The 23,657-nt window shown below is 41.7% G+C and overlaps 1 protein-coding gene across 3 annotated transcripts in view; it reads right to left on the reverse strand.

Annotated features, from left to right (window-relative positions):
* Positions 1–23,657, reverse strand: part of KCNIP2 (potassium voltage-gated channel interacting protein 2) — a 531,978-nt gene that overhangs the window by 282,690 nt on the left and 225,631 nt on the right. The window contains exon 1 of one of the 3 annotated variants that reach the window (XM_075348365.1): positions 10,194–10,767. The exons of the other annotated variants lie outside the window; for them this stretch is intronic. Coding sequence (XP_075204480.1) covers positions 10,194–10,281 — 88 coding nt within the window. The 5' untranslated portion in view covers positions 10,282–10,767. Of the gene's footprint in view, positions 1–10,193; positions 10,768–23,657 lie in introns of those variants that run through there. 3 annotated transcript variants of the gene reach the window in all.

The raw sequence follows: 23,657 nt of genomic DNA on the forward strand, positions 1-23,657 counted from the left end.
ATACTTTCCAACTTTACAGGAGCGCTATTTATCTGGTTACTCTATATACTTTCCAACTTTACAGGTGCACTATTTATCTGGTTACTCGATATACTTTCCAACTTTACAGGTGCACTATTTATCTGGTTACTCTATATACTTTCCAACTTTACAGGTGTGCTATTTATCTGGTTACTCTATATACTTTCCAACTTTACAGGAGCGCTATTTATCTGGTTACTCTATATACTTTCCAACTTTACAGGTGCACTATTTATCTGGTTACTCTATATACTTTCCAACTTTACAGGTGCACTATTTATCTGGTTACTCGATATACTTTCCAACTTTACAGGTGCACTATTTATCTGGTTACTCTATATACTTTCCAACTTTACAGGTGTGCTATTTATCTGGTTACTCTATATACTTTCCAACTTTACAGGTGCACTATTTATGTGGTTACTCTATATACTTTCCAACTTTACAGGAGCGCTATTTATCTGGTTACTCTATATACTTTCCAACTTTACAGGTGCACTATTTATCTGGTTACTCTATATACTTTCCAACTTTACAGGTGCACTATTTATCTGGTTACTCTATATACTTTCCAACTTTACAGGTGCACTATTTATCTGGTTACTCGATATACTTTCCAACTTTACAGGTGCACTATTTATCTGGTTACTCTATATACTTTCCAACTTTACAGGTGTGCTATTTATCTGGTTACTCTATATACTTTCCAACTTTACAGGAGCGCTATTTATCTGGTTACTCTATATACTTTCCAACTTTACAGGTGCACTATTTATCTGGTTACTCTATATACTTTCCAACTTTACAGGTGCACTATTTATCTGGTTACTCGATATACTTTCCAACTTTACAGGTGCACTATTTATCTGGTTACTCTATATACTTTCCAACTTTACAGGTGTGCTATTTATCTGGTTACTCTATATACTTTCCAACTTTACAGGTGCACTATTTATGTGGTTACTCTATATACTTTCCAACTTTACAGGAGCGCTATTTATCTGGTTACTCTATATACTTTCCAACTTTACAGGTGCACTATTTATCTGGTTACTCTATATACTTTCCAACTTTACAGGTGCACTATTTATCTGGTTACGCTATATACTTTCCGACTTTACAGGTGCGCTATTTATCTGGTTACTCTATATACTTTTCTACTTTACAGGTGTGCGCTTTATCTGGTTACTCTATATACTCTCCAACTTTACAGGTGCACTCTTTATCAGGTTACTCTATATACTTTCCGACTTTACAGGTGCACTATTTATCTGGTTACTCTATATACTTTCTGAATATACAGGTGCACTATTTATCTGGTTACTCTATATACTTTACAACTTTACAGGTGCACTATTTACCTGGTTACTCTATATACTTTCCAACTTTACAGGTGCACTATTTATCTGGTTACTCTATATACTTTCCAACTTTACAGGTGCACTATTTATCTGGTTACTCTATATACTTTCCAACTTTACAGGTGTGCTATTTATCTGGTTACTCTATATACTTTCTAACTTTACAGGTGCACTATTTATGTGGTTACTCTATATACTTTCCAACTTTACAGGAGCGCTATTTATCTGGTTACTCTATATACTTTCCAACTTTACAGGTGCACTATTTATCTGGTTACTCTATATACTTTCCAACTTTACAGGTGCACTATTTATCTGGTTACGCTATATACTTTCCGACTTTACAGGTGCGCTATTTATCTGGTTACTCTATATACTTTTCTACTTTACAGGTGTGCGCTTTATCTGGTTACTCTATATACTCTCCAACTTTACAGGTGCACTCTTTATCAGGTTACTCTATATACTTTCCAACTTTACAGGTGCACTATTTATCTGGTTACTCTATATACTTTCCGACTTTACAGGTGCACTATTTATCTGGTTACTCTATATACTTTCTGAATATACAGGTGCACTATTTATCTGGTTACTCTATATACTTTACAACTTTACAGGTGCACTATTTACCTGGTTACTCTATATACTTTCCAACTTTACAGGTGCACTATTTATCTGGTTACTCTATATACTTTCCAACTTTACAGGTGCACTATTTATCTGGTTACTCTATATACTTTCCAACTTTTCAGGTGCACTATTTATCTGGTTACTCTATATACTTTTTGAATATACAGGTGCACTATTTATCTAGTTACGCTATATACTTTCCAACTTTACAGGTGCACTATTTATCTGGTTACTCTATATACTTTCCAACTTTACAGGTGCACTATTTATCTGGTTACTCTATATACTTTGCGACTTGACAGGTGCACTCTTTACCTGGTTACTCTATATACTTAACAACTTTACAGGTGCACTATTTATCTGGTTACTCTATATACTTTCTAACTTTACAGGAGCGCTATTTATCTGGTTACTCTATATACTCTCCAACTTTACAGGTGCACTATTTATCTGGTTACTCTATATACTTTCTGACTTTACAGGAGCGCTATTTATCTGGTGACTCTATATACTTTTCGACTATACAGGTGCACTATTTATCTGGTGACTCTATATACTTTCCAACTTTACAGGAGCGCTATTTATCTGGTTACTCTATATACAGTTAGGTCCAGAAATATTTGGACAGTGACACAAGTTTTGTTATTTTAGCTGTTTACAAAAACATGTTCAGAAATACAATTATATATATAATATGGGCTGAAAGTGCACACTCCCAGCTGCAATATGAGAGTTTTCACATCCAAATCGGAGAAAGGGTTTAGGAATCATTGCTCTGTAATGCATAGCCTCCTCTTTTTCAAGGGACCAAAAGTAATTGGACAAGGGACTCTAAGGGCTGCAATTAACTCTGAAGGCGTCTCCCTCGTTAACCTGTAATCAATGAAGTAGTTAAAAGGTCTGGGGTTGATTACAGGTGTGTGGTTTTGCATTTGGAAGCTGTTGCTGTGACCAGACAACATGCGGTCTAAGGAACTCTCAATTGAGGTGAAGCAGAACATCCTGAGGCTGAAAAAAAAGAAAAATTCCATCAGAGAGATAGCAGACATGCTTGGAGTAGCAAAATCAACAGTCGGGTACATTCTGAGAAAAAAGGAATTGACTGGTGAGCTTGGGAACTCAAAAAGGCCTGGGCGTCCACGGATGACAACAGTGGGGGATGATCGCCGCATACTTTCTTTGGTGAAGAAGAACCCGTTCACAACATCAACTGAAGTCCAGAACACTCTCAGTGAAGTAGGTGTATCTGTCTCTAAGTCAACAGTAAAGAGAAGACTCCATGAAAGTAAATACAAAGGGTTCACATCTAGATGCAAACCATTCATCAATTCCAAAAATAGACAGGCCAGAGTTACATTTGCTGAAAAACACCTCATGAAGCCAGCTCAGTTCTGGAAAAGTATTCTATGGACAGATGAGACAAAGATCAACCTGTACCAGAATGATGGGAAGAAAAAAGTTTGGAGAAGAAAGGGAACGGCACATGATCCAAGGCACACCACATCCTCTGTAAAACATGGTGGAGGCAACGTGATGGCATGGGCATGCATGGCTTTCAATGGCACTGGGTCACTTGTGTGTATTGATGACATAACAGCAGACAAGAGTAGCCAGATGAATTCTGAAGTGTACCGGGATATACTTTCAGCCCAGATTCAGCCAAATGCCGCAAAGTTGATCGGACGGCGCTTCATAGTACAGATGGACAATGACCCCAAGCATACAGCCAAAGCTACCCAGGAGTTCATGAGTGCAAAAAAGTGGAACATTCTGCAATGGCCAAGTCAATCACCAGATCTTAACCCAATTGAGCATGCATTTCACTTGCTCAAATCCAGACTTAAGACGGAAAGACCCACAAACAAGCAAGACCTGAAGGCTGCGGCTGTAAAGGCCTGGCAAAGCATTAAGAAGGAGGAAACCCAGCGTTTGGTGATGTCCATGGGTTCCAGACTTAAGGCAGTAATTACCTCCAAAGGATTCGCAACAAAATATTGAAAATAAAAATATTTTGTTTGGGTTTGGTTTATTTGTCCAATTACTTTTGACCTCCTAAAATGTGGAGTGTTTGTAAAGAAATGTGTACAATTCCTACAATTTCTATCAGATATTTTTGTTCAAACCTTCAAATTAAATGTTACAATTTGCACTTGAATTCTGTTGTAGAGGTTTCATTTCAAATCCAATGTGGTGGCATGCAGAGCCCAACTCGCGAAAATTGTGTCACTGTCCAAAGATTTCTGCACCTAACTGTATATGATTACTGCATGGCACTATTTATCTTGACTTCTAATGTGACTTTTTATTTTAATCTGTGACACTATTTTTCTGCGTGAGGTTTGCACTGTTTATCTGGGAAATATATGCTTCTATCTAGGTTGTATATACAGTATGGTATTTGGGCAATGAGGGGCATATTCTGGACATAATAGAGCATATATATACTGTATGAGTCCTACATGGCACTATTTATCTTGACTTCTAATATTACTTTTTATTTTAATCGGTTTGACACCATTTATCTGGGAAACATATGGTTCTATCTAGGTTGTGTATATGGTATTTGGGCAATGAGTGGCACATTTTGGACATACTATAGTCTTTATATATGAGCACTGCAGGGCACTATTTATTTTAACTTTTAATGACTTTATTTTGATCTGTTTGACACTATTTATCTGGGAAATATATGCTTCTATCTAGGTTGTGTATCTGGTATTTGGGCAATGAGTGGTATATTCTGGGCACACTAGGGTCTTTTTTATGAGTACTGCATGGCAGTATTTTTTTAATATGGAATATGACTTCTTATCTTATTCACTGTGTATTTGGATACAGCATGCATAGATTATCTGGGCACTGGATGCACTATGTCTGTAAGCACAGGCTATTTATCTGGGCAGTGGTTTTTTTATTTGAGCGCAGGATGACACTTCTGATATATAGAATTGGTGCAATTTTAGAGAGATGATTGATGTCATCAGTGATGTCACTAGTATTGGTCACAGTCGTCTTAGATGTTGCCTAAAATCCGAATCTGAAGTTGAAATTCAGTTTAGCACATAAGGCTGTGGATTGTCTCTGCCGTCCCCTGCACAGGCGCGCAGACATCTGTGCATGCACGCTGCAGGTGGTGGGCGCAGACCCTCTATGTGCCTTCACTGCCAACTAGTTCATAATTAACTGAGGCGTGCACAAAGTACCGTATGACACTGCTAAAGTGCAGTACGGTATTATACGAGAGCTGCAGACACTATGTGAATGCTGTTCTGTCTGCACCATATGGCACACTATGCATTCTTCTGTTTTACTGCCAAATGACATATCCAGTTTTAAAGGGAATCTGTCACCACATCTGACCCGTGTAACCTATTAATATGGGAAAACAGGTAATAAAATGGTGAAAAATTCCCTACCTGTCTGTCTCATATCAGATGCCGTGTTGTGGATAAATGATCTTTTATCACTTTATGTAAATGAGCTCTTCCAGGCTATGGGGCGGATGCTACCTGGAAGATAACTCCGCCTCCAGGGATTATTTTAAATGAAAGGGGCTTTACCTTACTTTATTTATTTAACTCCGGTATTTAATCCAGTACCATTTCACCCTGTGTATATCATCTGCCCCTCGCCCCCAGGGAATAACATCCACCACACAATATGTCATTACTAACATGACGGAACAGGAGGCACTGGGGTAACAATGCCGAGCCGTACATCACCAAACACAATGCTGAGCCGTACATCACCAAACACAATGCTGAGCCATACATCACCAAGCACAATGCCGAGCCATACATCACCAAGCACAATGCCGAGCCGTACATCACCAAGCACAATGCTGAGCCATACATCACCAAGCACAATGCCGAGCCGTACATCACCAAGCACAATGCTGAGCCATACATCACCAAGCACAATGCCGAGCCGTACATCACCAAGCACAATGCCGAGCCGTACATCACCAAGCACAATGCTGAGCCGTACATCACCAAGCACAATGCTGAGCCGTACATCACCAAGCACAATGCCGAGCCGTACATCACCAAGCACAATGCCGAGCCGTACATCACCAAGCACAATGCCGAGCCGTACATCACCAAGCACAATGCCGAGCCGTACATCACCAAGCACAATGCTGAGCCGTACATCACCAAGCACAATGCCGAGCCGTACATCACCAAGCACAATGCTGAGCCATACATCACCAAGCACAATGCTGAGCCGTACATCACCAAGCACAATGCTGAGCCGTACATCACCAAGCACAATGCTGAGCCGTACATCACCAAGCACAATGCCGAGCCGTACATCACCAAGCACAATGCTGAGCCGTACATCACCAAGCACAATGCTGAGCCATACATCACCAAGCACAATGCTGAGCCATACATCACCAAGCACAATGCTGAGCCGTACATCACCAAGCACAATGCCGAGCCGTACATCACCAAGCACAATGCTGAGCCGTACATCACCAAGCACAATGCCGAGCCGTACATCACCAAGCACAATGCTGAGCCGTACATTACCAAGCACAATGCCGAGCCGTACATCACCAAGCACAATGCTGAGCCGTACATCACCAAGCACAATGCTGAGCCGTACATCACCAAGCACAATGCCGAGCCGTACATCACCAAACACAATGCCGAGCCGTACATCACCAAGCACAATGCCGAGCCGTACATCACCAAGCACAATGCTGAGCCATACATCACCAAGCACAATGCCGAGCCGTACATCACCAAGCACAATGCCGAGCCGTACATCACCAAGCACAATGCCGAGCCGTACATCACCAAGCACAATGCCGAGCCATACATCACCAAGCACAATGCCAAGCCGTACATCACCAAGCACAATGCTGAGCCATACATCACCAAGCACAATGCCGAGCCATACATCACCAAGCACAATGCTGAGCCGTACATCACCAAGCACAATGCTGAGCCGTACATCACCAAGCACAATGCTGAGCCATACATCACCAAGCACAATGCTGAGCCGTACATCACCAAGCACAATGCTGAGCCATACATCACCAAGCACAATGCTGAGCCATACATCACCAAGCACAATGCTGAGCCATCCATCACCAAGCACAATGCTGAGCCGTACATCACCAAGCACAATGCCGAGCCGTACATCACCTAGCACAATGCCGAGCCGTACATCACCAAGCACAATGCCGAGCCGTACATCACCAAACACAATGCTGAGCCATACATCACCAAGCACAATGCCGAGCCATACATCACCAAGCACAATGCTAAGCCGTACATCACCAAGCACAATGCCGAGCCGTACATCACCAAGCACAATGCCGAGCCATACATCACCAAGCACAATGCCGAGCCATACATCACCAAGCACAATGCCGAGCCATACATCACCAAGCACAATGCCGAGTCATACATCACCAAGCACAATGCTAAGCCGTACATCACCAAGCACAATGCCGAACCCTACATCACCAAGCACAATGCCGAGCCATACATCACCAAGCACAATGCTAAGCCGTACATCACCAAGCACAATGCCGAGCCGTACATCACCAAGCACAATGCCGAGCCATACATCATCAAGCACAATGCTGAGCCATACATCATCAAGCACAATGCAGAGCATCAGATGGAGTGGTGTAAAGCTGTCACCTTTGGACTCTGGAGGAAACGTGTTCTGTGCAGTGACGGCTCACACTGCTCTATCTGCTTCTGATGGAGGAGTCTGGAGATGGTGAATGGAGGATGTTACCCCCTGACTTCTGCTCTCTGTACAGATGGTGTATGGAGGATAATGCTCCGGGCTGTTATCATGGGGCGGCCCCGGAATTGGATTTCAGAACAAGACATTGTGGACATTGGTATCTTTCACCCTTGTGGGAACAGTTTTGGGGAAGACTCTTTTCTGTCCCCCATGACTGTGCCCAGTGCACTTGCTCCATATAGACATGGAGGGGAACATGATGGCCGCCCAGAACCCTGGACCTCAGCCCCATCCAACAACGAGACCGGGGACGGTGACCCCGGCCTGCCAGCAACATCAGGGTCACCTCACAAATGCTCTTTTGGATGAAGGGACAGAAATTCCCAGAGACGCCTCCGAAATCTTGTCGAAAACCTTCCCAGAAGAGCGGGAGCCGTTATATCTAGAGAGGGGCCGACTCCATATTAATGTCTATGGATGGAGAATAGAAGGTCGGAAAAGCTCCTGCAGGTGTAGTGTGGGATAGGTACAATACCTTTCTCCATAACATACATATATATATATATATATATATATGGACATATATACACAGTTACTGAATGCCTGCACTGTATGATATAGTGGCCACTACAGACACTATATGGATGGAATGGGTCAGCACCATATGGCAGTATTCTATACGTATCTCTGTTTCTTGCGCTGAATGACTTTTTCAGCTCTGCTACCTCTCTTCCTCTCTGCATACTCAGCTCTGCTACATATATATATATATATATATATATATATATATATATATATATATATATATATATATTTGAATATACACAGCCCTATATCACAATACATTGTATCCTCTTGACCTTGCTCTTTGCATCCGGCTCCTCGTGGAATCCATTCCCTCCTGAGATACAGACAAGACACTTTTGACAAAACGTTGATACAAATTAATAGGCAAAGCTGAACGTGGCTCTTAGCAGAGGCGAGCGCCAAGTAACCGAGTCAGCTCTGCTTACTTATGTACTTAGTGATGAAAGAAATGTAACACTGGAAGTTTAACCCTGCGGTGTCAATCCACCGACTTCCGCAGCAACACATTGCCTTTACTGCAGCGTGACAAGCCGTCAGAGCAGGTAGAGATGCAGCAGAGCTGAGATTGTCACTGGGTACAACGCACTGTAGCGGGACCCGTCCTTTTTTCTTTGAATGCAATAAACACCCTGCGTTATCTTAAAGGGTTTTTCCATATCACATACTTACGATTATCCTATAGATGACTAATTATACGGTCCCTATGCTTCCACCCCTGTTAATGAGTTTAATACTGATGACCTCAGTGAATGGACTCCCACAGATCAATGAATATGGAAGAAGAAACCAAAATACAAACTCAGCTCTGCTACATCTGGCGGAATTTGTGATTACTTTTCTAGGGGCTGCTTCACATATAGGATCATATTCTCTCCTGCAGTCCCATGTAAAACCAGGGATACAATATTAGAATGATAAAGTAGTCCATCTACCAACTCATCTCTGCTACAACATATAGGATCATTTTCTCACCTGCAGTCCCATGTAAAACCAAGGATACAATATTATGACAAACTAGTCCATCTATCAACTCAGCTCTGCTACATCTGTAAGAACTTCTGATTATTTTTCTAAGGGCTGCTTCATATATAGGATCATATTCTCACCTGCAGTCCCATGTAAAATTAAGGATACGATATTAGTCCATCTACAAAATTAGCTCTGCTACATCTGGAGGAATTTGTGATTACTTTTCTATGGGCTGCTTCACATATAGGATCATTTTCTCTCCCGCAGTCCCATGTAAAACCAAGGATACAATGTTATAATGATAAAGTAGTCCATCTACCAACTCAGCTCTGCTACAATATATAGGATCATTTTCTCTCCTGCAGTCCCATGTAAATTTAAGGATACGATATTAGTCCATCTACAAAATCAGCTCTGCTACATCTGGAGGAATTTGTGATTACTTTTCTATGGGCTGCTTCACATATAGGATCATTTTCTTTCCTGCAGTCCCATGCAAAACCAAGGATACAATATTATAATGACAAATTAGTCCATCTACAAACTCAGCTCTGCTACATCTGTCTTCTATAGATAACGGTGCCATCCTTGTAATCTGATATTTCCGCACGGATACTCATTGATTCAGTAGACCGAAAGTCAATCCTAGTTTTTAAAGGGAACCTCACTGGACATGCTGGTTCGTCTAGTGCAACTCACTGAAAATGCCACAGGTTGGACCCTTTCCCATTGACGTATGCCTTGTTTGTGTGTTTTCCAGCAGTCCTATGTAAAACTACAGCAATCAGTCGGAAATTATATTATTTAGTGCCAAATGACAAACCCAGCTCTGCTACGTCTACAAATAGGTCACCGGTGACATGATACAGCAGATATATAGAACAGGTGGGATTTTTTTAGGATTTTGCACCCTACCTTGTGTCAGGGTCCCGGTGACAAAATGGTAAAAATATCGAGCAACTTTTCCGATCTGCCTCTTGCACCTCTTCTGGCACCGACTCATTTCGCTCCTTCTACCAAGCGACTGCAAAGGACAATGTGGAGCGCTCGCCGTCTCCGGAGCTGTAATTAACTCCTGGGCTGGAGGAAGGAACCAGACCCAGGGAAAGCCGAAGACACCGAGGAAGATACCAAGTCCTGCGAAATGCACCGTCCCCTCCCTGCCCACGCGTTTCACCACAAATTCATTACAAAGCGATATTGCACCTTTTTCTCGTCAACTTCGCACTTTTTCACTCCGGGTCTTTGGATTTCTGATTTTGATTTTTTTTTGTGTCCTCCGGAGCGCCTTGGTCTGCTTTAATTGCAAGGTTGGATTTTTTATTATTTTTTTTAATAAAAAATATGTAGGAGGAAATAGGATTTCAGCTCCTGAGGGGGTCTTCAAAGCAAAATGCAAGAAAAAAAATATTGCAATATGCCGGATCTGCAACCGCACGGAATATAAGTCGTCACATGTGATGTTCTCCCGCACTCAAACAGGCTGAGAGCTAAAAAAACACCAGTTCATGCCACCGCTGCTGTGAACTGGAGGTGATTATGGTTGGCATGACAACCGCAGACTCTACGGGCACGGCTATCCAATAGCGACTCCGCTCCGTGGCTCTTGTAGGGAAACAGGAAAGGGTGTCTCGTCCCTCGTAAATTATGAAGGATGGGCAAAGTTTTTAAGAAGAAAAGGGAGTGGGTGTGAATACTTATGCAATAAGCCGAAACACTCCTTAGATCAATGGTCGGGTAAACGTGCAACACAATATGTAAAAAGGAAAGAAAAAAAGAATCTCATAAGAGACATAGGAAAGGAAAAAGGGAGGGGTGTCAATACTTATGCAAAAAAGCGCAAAAGCACCTTAAGGCAATGCTCAGGCAAACGTGGAACACAATACGTAAAAAGGAAAAAAAAATATCATAAGAGATGTAGGAAAGGAAAAGGGAGGGGTGTGAATACTTATGCAGAAAGCGCAAAAGCTTTTTAAAGCAATGCTCAGGCAAACGTGCAACATAATACGGAAAAAGGAAAAAAACATCTCATTAAAGATGTAGGAAAGAGGAAAAGGGAGGGGTATGAATACTTATACAAAAAGCTCAAAACCTCCTTAGGGCAATGCTCAGGCAAATGTGGAACACAATACTTAAAAAGGAAAAAAATCTCATAAGAGACGTAGCAAAGGGAAAGTGAGGGGAATGAATACTTAAGCAAAAAGGGAAAAAGCACCTTAAGGCAATCCTCAGGCAAACATGGAACACAATACATGAAAAGAAAAAAAATATCATAAGAGACGTAGGAAAGGAAAAAGGAGGGGTGTGAATACTTATACAAAAAGCGCAAAAGCTCCTTAAGGCAATCCTCAGGCAAACGTGGAACACAATACGTAAAAAGGAAAAAAAAAATCTTATAAGAGGTGTAGGAAAGGAAAAGGGAGGGGTGTGAATACTTATGCAAAAAGCGCAAAAGCTCCTTAGGGCAATGCTCAGGCAAACATGGAACACAATACTTAAAGAGGAAAAAAAAAATCTCAGAAGAGACGTGAGTGGCACTTGATCGACAGTGAAGTAGGTAAATGCTTGTACTGGGATTTACAGGAAAGAATAGAGTAATCTCCTGTGAGAGCTTCAAGTGCGGCTGCAGCGACTGCAAGCAAGAGGGTTCACATAAGATTTTTATATTTTATTTTACTTTTTTCTACATATTTTATTTAAAATGTCTTTTTTTCATTTAATTATTCAAGTGCGGCTGCAGTGACTGCAAGCAAGGTGTTTTCTTATGCAAGTTATTTTTTTATATTTTATTTTACCTTTTTTTTTGCATATTTTATATAAAATGTCTATTTTTCATTTCATTTATTTTTTTTTAATTATTATATATTTGCTTTTTTTACTCTTGTATTTTTTTTATTTTATTTTCGTGTGTTTTCTTCTTTATTTATATGTTATTTATTTTGGTATATATTTAATTTTTTTATGTGTTTTATTAATTTATAGATATTTATTCATAGAGGTATTTAGAATTCAGGCTTAAAGAGATTGGGTGGGTGTGAATACTAATACTCACCCTTAAATAGTAATTGTCGTTTCAACAAAGATTACATTAAATTACCAGTAAAAGCAGAGGGGTGAAGAGAAAAGGAGAAGAGTGGAGCAAAGGGACTGGACACTGCTCAGCACTGCTGTATAATGTCCTCCATGCTGCTGCTTTCTAGTAATGATTCATCTCACCCCAAAGCTACATTCACAGATACACTGCTCAGCACTGCTGTATAGTGTCCTCCATGCTGCTGTTTTCTAGTAATGATTCATCTCACCCCAAAGCTAGAATCACAGATACACTGCTCAGTACTGCTGTATAATGTCCTCCATGTTGCTACTTTCTAGTAATGTTTCATCTCACCCCAAAGCTGCATTCACAGATACACTGCTCAGCACTGCTGTATAATGTCCTCCATGCTGCTGCTTTCTAGTAATGATTCATCTCACCCCAAAGCTGCATTCACAAATACACTGCTCAGCACTGCTCTATAATGTCCTCCATGCTGCTGCTTTCTAGTAATGTTTCATCTCACCCCAAAGCTGGATTCACGGATACACTGCTCAGTACTGCTGTATAATGTTCTCCATGCTGCTACTTTCTAGTAATGTTTCATCTCACCCCGAAGCTAGGATCACAGATACACTGCTCAGCACTGCTGTATAATGTGCTCTATGCTGCTGCTTCCTAGTAATGTTTCATCTCACCCCAAAGCTGGATTCACGGATACACTGCTCAGTACTGCTGTATAATGTCCTCCATGCTGCTACTTTCTAGTAATGTTTCATCTCACCCCGAAGCTAGAATCACAGATACACTGCTCAGCACTGCTGTATAATGTCCTCCATGCTGCTGCTTCCTAGTAATGTTTCATCTCCCCCCAAAGCTGGATTCACAGATAAACTGCTCAGTACTGCTGTATAATGTCCTTCATGCTGCTGCTTTCTAGTAATGTTTTATCTCACCCAAGAACTGGATTCACAGATACACTGCTCAGCACTGCTGTATAATGACCTCTATGCTGCTGCTTTCTAGTAATGTTTCATCTCACCCCAAAGCTGGATTCACAGGTATACTGCTCAGCACTGCTGTATAATGTCCTCTATGCTGTTTCTTTCTGCTGCATAATGCCAACCATTCTACTATTTTCTAGTAAGTGTGTTATCTTCCCAAGAATGAGATTTAAAGCTAGATTGCTCACTTCTGCTTTATAGTGATGACACATGCTCTTGCTTCTTATAGCAGAGCTGGATTCACAGCTACAGTACTCGTTACTGATGTTTAATGTCCTCCATGCTACTGCTTCCCATTAAATGTTTTATCTCAAAGCTAGATACACAGCTACACAGCTCAGTGCTGCTGTATAATGCTATCCATGCTGCTACCATCTAGTAAGTGTTTTATCTCACCACAGAACTGGATTTAAAGTTACCCTGTCCATTTCTACTGTATAGTGTCCCCCATGCTATTGCTTCATTGTGTTTCATCTCACCACAGAGCTGGATTCACAGCTACAGTGCTAGTTGCTGCTATTTAAAGTCCTCCAGGCTACTGCTTCCTATTAAATGTTTTATCTCAGAGCTAGATACATAGCTACACAGCTCAGTGCTGCTACATAATACCATCCATGATGCTACTTTCTAGTAGGTGTGTTATGTCACCTCAAAACTGAATTTATAGCTAGACTATTCACTTCAGCTCTACAGTGATCCCCATGATATTGCTATTGTGTTTTCTCACCCCAGAACTGGATTCACAGCTACAATGCTACATGCTGATACATTCACTAGTGAGTTATCTCACAATAGGACTGGATTTAAAGTTATACTGTTCACTTCTTCTCTATAGTGTCCAAAATGCTGCAGCTGCTTTCTAGTAAGTGCTTTGATTTTAACGGAGAGCTAGATTCACTGTTAAACTGTTCAGTGCTACTGTATCATGTCCTCCATGCTGCTGTCTAATGTCCTCCATGCTGCTGCTGCTGTATGATGTCCTCCATGCTGTTGTATAATATCCTACATGCTGATGTATAATGCCCCCATACTGCTGTATAATGGCCTCCATGCTGCTGTATGATTTCCTCCATGCTGCTGCTGTATGATGTCCTCCATGCTGCTGTATAATATCCTCCATGCTGATGTATAATGCCCTCCATGCTGCTGTATAAGGTGCTCCATGCTTCTGTATAATGTCCTCCATGCTGCTGTATAATGTCCTCCATGCTGCTGCTGTATAATGTCATCCATGCTGCTGCTGTATAATATCCTCCATGCTGCTGTATAATGCCCCCATGCTTCTGTATAATGTCCTCCATGCTGCTGTATAATATCCTCCATGCTTCTGTATAATGCCCCCATGCTTCTGTATAATGTCCTCCATGCTGCTGTATAATGTCATCCATGCTGCTGCTGTATAATGTCATCCATACTGCTGTATAATATCCTCCATGGTGCTATACAATGCCCCCATGCTGCTGTATAATGTCCTCCATGCTGCTGCTGTATAATGTCCTCCATGCTGCTGTATAATGTCCTCCATGCTGTTGTATGATGTCCTCCATGCTGCTGTATAATGTCCTCCATCCTGCTGTATAATGTCCTCCATGCTGTTGTATGATGTCATCCATGCTGCTGTATAATATCCTCCATGCGGCTATATAATGCCCCCATGCTGCTGTATAATGTCCTCCATGCTGCTGCTGTATAATGTCCTCCATGCTGCTGTATAATGTCCTCCATGCTGCTGTATGATGTCAACCATGCTGCTGTATAATGCCCCCATGCTGCTGTATAATGTCCTCCATGCTGCTGCTGCTTCTGAACATGCTCTACATAAAGAAAGTACTGTAAGAATCCCTCCTATATCTGTGTGCTGTGTATGGGAGACATCATATGTTACATTCTCCTTCCACTAGCTCAGAGACAAGTGAAAATTAGAGATGGAGTCTGCAGAGAAACTGGTGAAAAAGCCAAGATACAAGTCATATAAAAGTAAAATGAAGCCCAAGCACCAAGTTTAGGAGCTCCAAGAACGACCATTTCTTTAGATTGTGAGCCCCAATGGGGACAGTGTTCCTGATGTATGTAAAGCGCTATGAAATATGTTAGCGCTATATAAAGAAAATAAAATAAAGATATCTCATATTACTTTTTACTTATTATATTAGTTATAATAAAGGTTGTTTTGGACAATTTAATCCAAGTGACTGTTTTTTTTTTATTTGGGAAGTAGGGAAAAATATGGGGGAGGGGAAGAGGGGAGTTATTCAATGGCTGGCTGCTACAATACTGCCTTCATGTCCAGAAGTAGGGATTTTATTCATCTACACACACCGGACAGATTATTGTGCAAAGTCTCCAGAAACATCAGGTACACTTTAAGGATTATAAACAACATCTGAACATACGGGGGAGATTTTTGGTGATCACCTCCGATCACCATAACCCCTATATAGGATAACAAAAATAATAATAAATCCCTGGTAGAGACTCCATAAGTATCAAAAACCAAAAATAAGAGAGTCACTGACACTACCTTAATGCAAAGAAATGTACAAGTTTATTGATCAATTGTATAAAAAACACATAGATTAAAAGAGGTTCAAAGATAGAGTGCTGGAGGGGATACAAAAAACGAGGAGCTGCATACCACTGCTGAAAATGTACAAAAAGTGCATCAAATAGTGGCTGGGGGACCTGTGTCACCAAGTAATAATTCAGAAATCAGCTCAAAGCCTGCAAAGAATTACCATATAGACCAAAATAAGGTGCTGCCTAGTGCATGAATACTGGGCACAAAAGGTATTATTATATTATTATACCACCTTTTGTGCCCAGTATTCATGCACTAGGCAGCACCTTATTTTGGTCTATATGGTAATTCTTTGCAGGCTTTGAGCTGATTTCTGAATTATTACTTGGTGACACAGGTCCCCCAGCCACTATTTGATGCACTTTTTGTACATTTTCAGCAGTGGTATGCAGCTCCTCGTTTTTTGTATCCCCTCCAGCACTCTATCTTTGAACCTCTTTTAATCTATGTGTTTTTTATACAATTGATCAATAAACTTGTACATTTCTTTGCATTAAGGTAGTGTCAGTGACTCTCTTATTTTTGGTTTTTGACACTTTAAGAATTAGCCCTAACGTGATCTACTGCAGCTAAAGATAGTAACTTATAATAGAAGTATTCCTTAGAAGGTGATATTTGCATGAGAACCCATTTTTAATTGAAACTGTTAATTATTTGATCACTCCGGGCTAACGAAACCTATGGCTGCCGTATGTTTATCCTGCAGCGGCCTCTGCAGGGTGAGGGTGGTATTACACTTTAGCTATTTAATCCAAAAACACCAGCGTTTATTTTATTACACTGCAGTGGTGATGCTTTGAATGTAAGTCCCCTGCCCTGGGTCTTATACTCACCCTTTGGCGTCTTCTTCTGTTTTTGGTACCGCACTGCTTCCTCTCCGGTGATTTGGGACCTGCTGGCACCTTCAGTGTTACATGGAGCGCACTGGAGGTCACAACTCAATACAAGTCTATGGGAGCCTCGTTCTGGCTCTCATAGACTTCTATTGGGCTCTTGTGATATAACTTCTGACTTCTGGTCAGTCAGACGTTATAAGCATAAGATGTCACCGCACTAGCAGAGCGGTGCCAAATATGGATGCTACTTTAATGCCTGATCATGCATTACAATAAGATGGAAGGGTCCGCCACACATGGGGCTTTAATGGGGAGTCCTGAGCAGGCGTCCTGCTTATATCAGCTATCTACCTGTGACCACTTCATATCCGATCATATGGACTATTCCTGCAAATTAATAGGAGCAATGCGACTTGTTCAATATCTCAGCTGAGAAGTTTATAATGGCATGTTATACTAATATAATAGTCCCACACAGTTTCAACATAACACTGCCAATAAATGCCAATATAGTACTCCCACATGGTGCCTATATAATAATGTCTATACAATACTGCCATAAAATGTCTACATAATACTGCTATATGGTGCCTACATAATACTAAAACAAAATGCTCACATAACACTGCTATTAAATGTCTGCTATACAATGACTACATAATACTGCTATACAGAACCCAGAGAGCCCTTTCATTAAGTGTCTACATAATGCTGTCATACTGAGCCCAAACAACAATGCCTACTTAGTAGTGCAATATAGTGCCCAAATAATAGTGTGGCAAAATGCCTATATAATACCACCATACGATGCCCACATAACATAACAATGCAACACAATGCCTACATAATGCTGCCATACAGTACCCACATAACACTACCATACAATACCTACATAATACTGCATTACAGTGCCTACATAATACTCCTATACAGTGCCCACATAACACTGCCACACAATGCATACATAATGTTGTCACACAATGCCTACTTAATACAGCCATATGACTTCTACATAACACTATGACACAATGCCTGCATAATGACATACAGTGCCCCAAACAATACTACCATACAATATCTAAATTATACTGCCATACAGTATGTACATTATACTGCCATTTTTTTCTTGCATAATCATTCCATACAGTATTAAATAATAATACTGCCATAAAGCCCAGATTGCATTGTCATTAAGTTTCTATATAATGATGCCATACAATGTCTACTTAATACTGCCATACAATGTCTATGTTAAACGAACACACAGTGGCCACATTACACTGTGACACAATGCCTACATAATACTGATATATGAAGCCTATATGAGATTGTGACACAATGCCCGCATAATGCCATCAAACATTGCCCACATAACGCTACCATACAATGCCTACATACTACTGCCATACAGTTTCCTCCCTATGTGCAGTACCTACATATTACTGCCATACAGTTTCCTCCCTATGTGCAGTACCTGCATATTACTGCCATACAGTGTCTTTCCTATGTGCAATGCCTACATATTAATGCTAAACCGTGCTTCCCTATATTTAGTATCTACATATTACTGCCAGTGTCTTCCCTATGAGCAGTACCTACACATTACTGCCATACAGTGTCCTCCCTATGTGTAGTACCTACACATTACTGCCATACAGTGTCATCCCTATGTGCAGTACCTACATATTATTGCCATACACTGTCATCCCTATGTGCAGTACCTGCATATTACTGCCATACAGTGTCCTCCCTATGTGCAGTACCTACATATTATTGCCATACAGTGTCTTCCCTATGTGCAGTACCTACATATTATTGCCATACAGTGTCTTCCCTATGTGCAGTACCTGCATATTACTGTCAGAAAGTGTCTTCCCTATGTGCAGTACCTGCATATTGCTGCCATACAGTGTCATCCCTATGTGCAGTACCTGCATATTATTGCCATACAGTGTCATCCCTAAGTGCAGTACCTGCATATTATTGCCATACAGTGTCTTCCCTATGTGCAGTACCTGCATATTATTGTCATACAGTGTCATCCCTAAGTGCAGTACCTGCATATTATTGCCATACAGTGTCTTCCCTATGTGCAGTACCTGCATATTATTGCCATACAGTGTCATCCCTATGTGCAGTACCTGCATATTATTGCCATACAGTGTCATCCCTATGTGCAGTACCTGCATATTATTGCCATACAGTGTCATCCCTATGTGCAGTACCTGCATATTATTGCCATACAGTGTCATCCCTATGTGCAGTACCTGCATATTACTGCCAGAAAGTATCTTCCCTATGTGCAGTACCTGCATATTGCTGCCATACAGTGTCTTCCCTTGTGTGCAGTGCCCACATATTGCTGCCATACAGTGTCTTCCCTTGTGTGCAGTACATACATATTACTGCCATACAGTGTCCTCCCTATGAGCAGTACCCACATATTACTGCCCTACAGTGTCTTCCCTATGTGTAGTACCCAAATATTACTGCCATACAGTGTCTTCCCTATGTGCAATACCTACATATTACTGCCATACAGTGTCTTCCCTTGTGTGCAGTACCCACATATTACTGCCATACAGTGTGCTCCCTATGAGCAGTACCCACATATTACTGCCATACAATGTCTTCCGTATTTGCAATACCCACATATTACTGCCATACAGTGTCTTCCCTATGTGCAATACCTACATATTACTGCCATACAGTGTCTTCCCTATGTGCAGTATCTACATATTATTGCCAAACAGTGCCCTCCCTATGTGCAGTATAGACATATTACTGCCATACACTGTGCTCCCTATGTGCCGTACCTGAATATCACTGTCATACAGTGTCCTCTCTATGTGCAGTACCTACATACTACTGCCATACAGTGTCCTCCCTATGTGCAATACCTACAAATTACTGCCAAACAGTGTCTTCCCTTGTGTGCAGTACCCACATATTACTGCCATACAGTGTCCTCCCTATGTGCAGTACCTACATATTACTGCCATACAGTGTCTTCCCTATGTGCAGTACCCATATATTACTGCCATACAGTGTCCTCCCTATGTGCAATACCTACATATTACTGCCATACAGTGTCCTCCCTATATGCAATACCTACATATTACTGCCATACAGTGTATTTCCTCTAATTAAACATAATCACAATAAGAAAACTTTTTGCCTCTGATGTATCCAGATACAGCGCCACTCTCTGGCTGATGGTTGTATCCGGTATCGCAGCTGCAGTACCAGACATGGCCTACTGACACAGGTGGCGCTTCTTCCAGGAAAAAGAAATGTAATCTTATTTTGCAATCTCATGTAACTCCTTTAACATTAGCAGGAATGATTTCATCTCTCCTTGGTGTAAGTGACCTCTCCGTTCCCGGCTCATGTTGTCGCTGACCGCAGTGGACTGTATATAGATGAGCTCAGTCATCGGGTATATGGATTTCAATTACATTCAGGACTTCAGCGCGGCTCGTAACACTAGAGCAGACAGGCAATCATTGCCGCGTTGTCTCGTGTTTCCCGCCTGCCGCTTTCTCGGTGCCCCGCTTGTGCTCAGATGAACTGCAATTGAAATAAGATTAGCGGCGGGAACAGATTAATGGCTGCATTCTCGCCTGGGCGGACGTGGCACACAGCGGGGTGCAGACGACTCAGCCGCCCATACATTACAAATATTCTATCATTCTCACTGTTAAAGCCTCGCAGTCTACTGAATGGGAGATTCATATTTCCACTGAAGCTGAGTACTAATATCGCTGCCATCGCCCTGCTTTACTACTACAGATTTGGTGCTGAAATTTTTACACCATATTCCTGCACCTAATCTACACCTCCTGGCAAAGAAAATTGGAATCACTATCGCATCATACCACATTCGGTGGTGATGCATTTTTTTTCCAGGAGGTGTAGATTGGATGCAGAAATATGGTGTAAATATTTTAGCACCAAATCTGCATCTCTTGGCAAAAAACCTCTGCAGTTTTCTGCCAGGTCTTCATTGAGGTCCCCTGAGGTCAGGCTACCTGCAGACACAGGGGGAGGACCGTGAGAACCTCCAGCTGTGACCACAACTAACCTGAGTGATGTCACCAGTCATTGCATGGCTCATTTTCTGCCTGACGTTACAGCGTGCAGTCATGCTCTACGGCTGCACGCAGTTAGTTCAGATGTAGCAGAGCTGGGATTGTCGTGGGACCTCATGTAGATTTCGTCAGACCTGGGTCTTTTAGGGGTTAATAAAGTGGTGGGGTTTTTTTGCATTTTATTTCAAATAAAGGATTTTTTTGGTGTTTGTGTTTATTTACTTTCACTTACAGGTTAGTTATGGGAGGGTCTCATAGACACCTCCCATTAATAATCTAGGGCTTAGTGGCAGCTGTGGTTAACCTGATTACCACTGTAACAGGGCAATCAGGAATAGCCAGGTAAAGTTCCAGGATTGTCAAATCTAATGGATGCAACAATCCTGGGCAGCTGCAGGCTGTAATTTTTAGGCTTGGGAGAGCCTAATAACCATGGGTCTCCCCAGCCTAAGAATAGCAGCACCAAGTGTCAGGCTTTATCTTGGCTGGGTATCGAAAGTGGAGGGGGATGCACTCCAATTTTTTAAATTATTTATTTAAATTTAAAAAAAGCTGCATGCGGTTTCTCCTAATTTGAAACAGCCAAGATAAGTGCATGGCTGGGGACTGCAGCCTGTAGCCGTGGGCTTTATTTATGCTGGTATCAATAGCTAGGGGGACCCTATGACAATTTTATTTATTTATTTATTTTATACCACGATATAGACACGCAGACAGGGTCTGTTATTCAAACCAATCACAGACACTGTCTTGGGGAGGGGTCTGACTGCACCCAATCAGAGACGCCGGTGGGCAGGGAAAGCAGTGAATATGTATGAGGATAATCAGCGGCCCCAGAAGTTCAGCCGTGGGAGCAGCTACAGCCGTGGGGAGACTCGGTGATGTAGCCCTTTTGCTTCCTTTTTTTACAGTGATTTCCCATGGCCAATCACAGCCATGCCTTGACATGGCTGTGATGGGGCCAGGAGTGGGTTTTCTGCAAATGAACACTTACCGAACATTGACAACTTTTAAGCAAGGTGTTTGGTAAGTCGAGTCCGAACGAACCGGTGAAGGCTCGTACCAAATCTGAAATTGGCAAACGTTAACCGAACAGTTCGCTCATCTCCAGTCACAGTAATATATTGATTTTTTTTAAAAAAATTAGAATCCTTATTAGGCTATGTACAAATTCACCCATTTTTTACAACTATTGTTCATTTGCTTCCTAAATGCAAAATTAAGCAACTATCAAAATAATCTTCATCAATCATTTTCTACCATTTTGCTACTTCAGGGTCTGTAACTTTTTTTTATCTAGCTGAGAAATCTGCAAAATGTTTGAAATTCATCATAGCTCCTACTCTTGATGGCCCTCTGCACCCCCACCCCCTCCTTTCAGTGTTAGAGATGGCAGGAAGGAGCTGGTTGTACACAGATCAGCAGTGGACAGGGGAGAAAGCATCTTGGAAGGAACAGGATTAACAGGCAACAGACGAGGAGGAAGGCACATGCAGAGGAAATAAGGGCTGGATTGGAGCTGAGCTGTTATGTAAAAATAAGGGAATACAGCAGCAATCTGGAAATACACAGAGCTAATATCCAGCCTATATTACTGGAGATACACACAGACCTCACATCCAGCCTATATTACTGGAGATACACACAGACCTCACATCCAGCCTATATTACTGGAGACACACACAAACCTCCCATCCAGTCTATATTACTGGGAGAGACACACAGAGCTCATATGCAGCCTATATTACTGGGAGAGACACACAGAGCTCACATCCAGCCTATATTACTGGGAGAGACACACAGAGCTCATATGCAGCCTATATTACTGGGAGAGACACACAGAGCTCACATCCAGCCTATATTACTGGAGATACACACAGACCTCACATCCAGCCTATATTACTGGGAGAGACACACAGAGCTCACATCCAGCCTATATTACTGGGAGAGACACACAGAGCTCATATGCAGCCTATATTACTGGGAGAGACACACAGAGCTCACATCCAGCCTATATTACTGGAGATACACACAGACCTCACATCCAGCCTATATTACTGGGAGAGACACACAGAGCTCACATCCAGCCTATATTACTGGGAGAGACACACAGAGCTCATATGCAGCCTATATTACTGGGAGAGACACACAGAGCTCACATCCAGCCTATATTACTGGGAGAGACACACAGAGCTCATATGCAGCCTATATTACTGGGAGAGACACACAGAGCTCATATGCAGCCTATATTACTGGGAGAGACACACAGAGCTCATATGCAGCCTATATTACTGGGAGACACACACAGACCTCACATCCAGCCTATATTACTCAGAGAGACACACAGAGCTCACATCCAGCCTATATTACTGGGAGACACACAGACCTCACATCTAGCCTATATTACCGAGAGAGACACACAGAGCTCACATCCAGCCTATATTACTGGGAGACACACAGACCTCACATCTAGCCTATATTACTGAAAGAGACACACAGACCTCACATCCAGCCTATATTACTGGGAGACACACAGACCTCACATCCAGCTTATATTACTGGGAGAGACACACAGACCTCACATCCAGCCTATATTGCTGAGAGAGGTGCTCCTACAAGAAAAGTATTTGAAACTTGATCAGACTGCAAATTGCACGTAAGGTGTGAAAATGGGATAAAGATTGCAGACTGAAACCTTTTGTTATCTAAAGGTAACCACTAACATATGCAAAAATATGCAAAAATTTATGGAGCGGTAAGTGTGGACACATCTCTATGCTAACATATTCCAACACCCCTGTAATAGCAGATACACAGGCAATTTTGCAGTCTAGTA

The sequence above is a fragment of the Anomaloglossus baeobatrachus genome, chromosome 5 (genome assembly GCF_048569485.1).
Source record: "Anomaloglossus baeobatrachus isolate aAnoBae1 chromosome 5, aAnoBae1.hap1, whole genome shotgun sequence".
NCBI lineage: Eukaryota > Metazoa > Chordata > Amphibia > Anura > Aromobatidae > Anomaloglossus > Anomaloglossus baeobatrachus.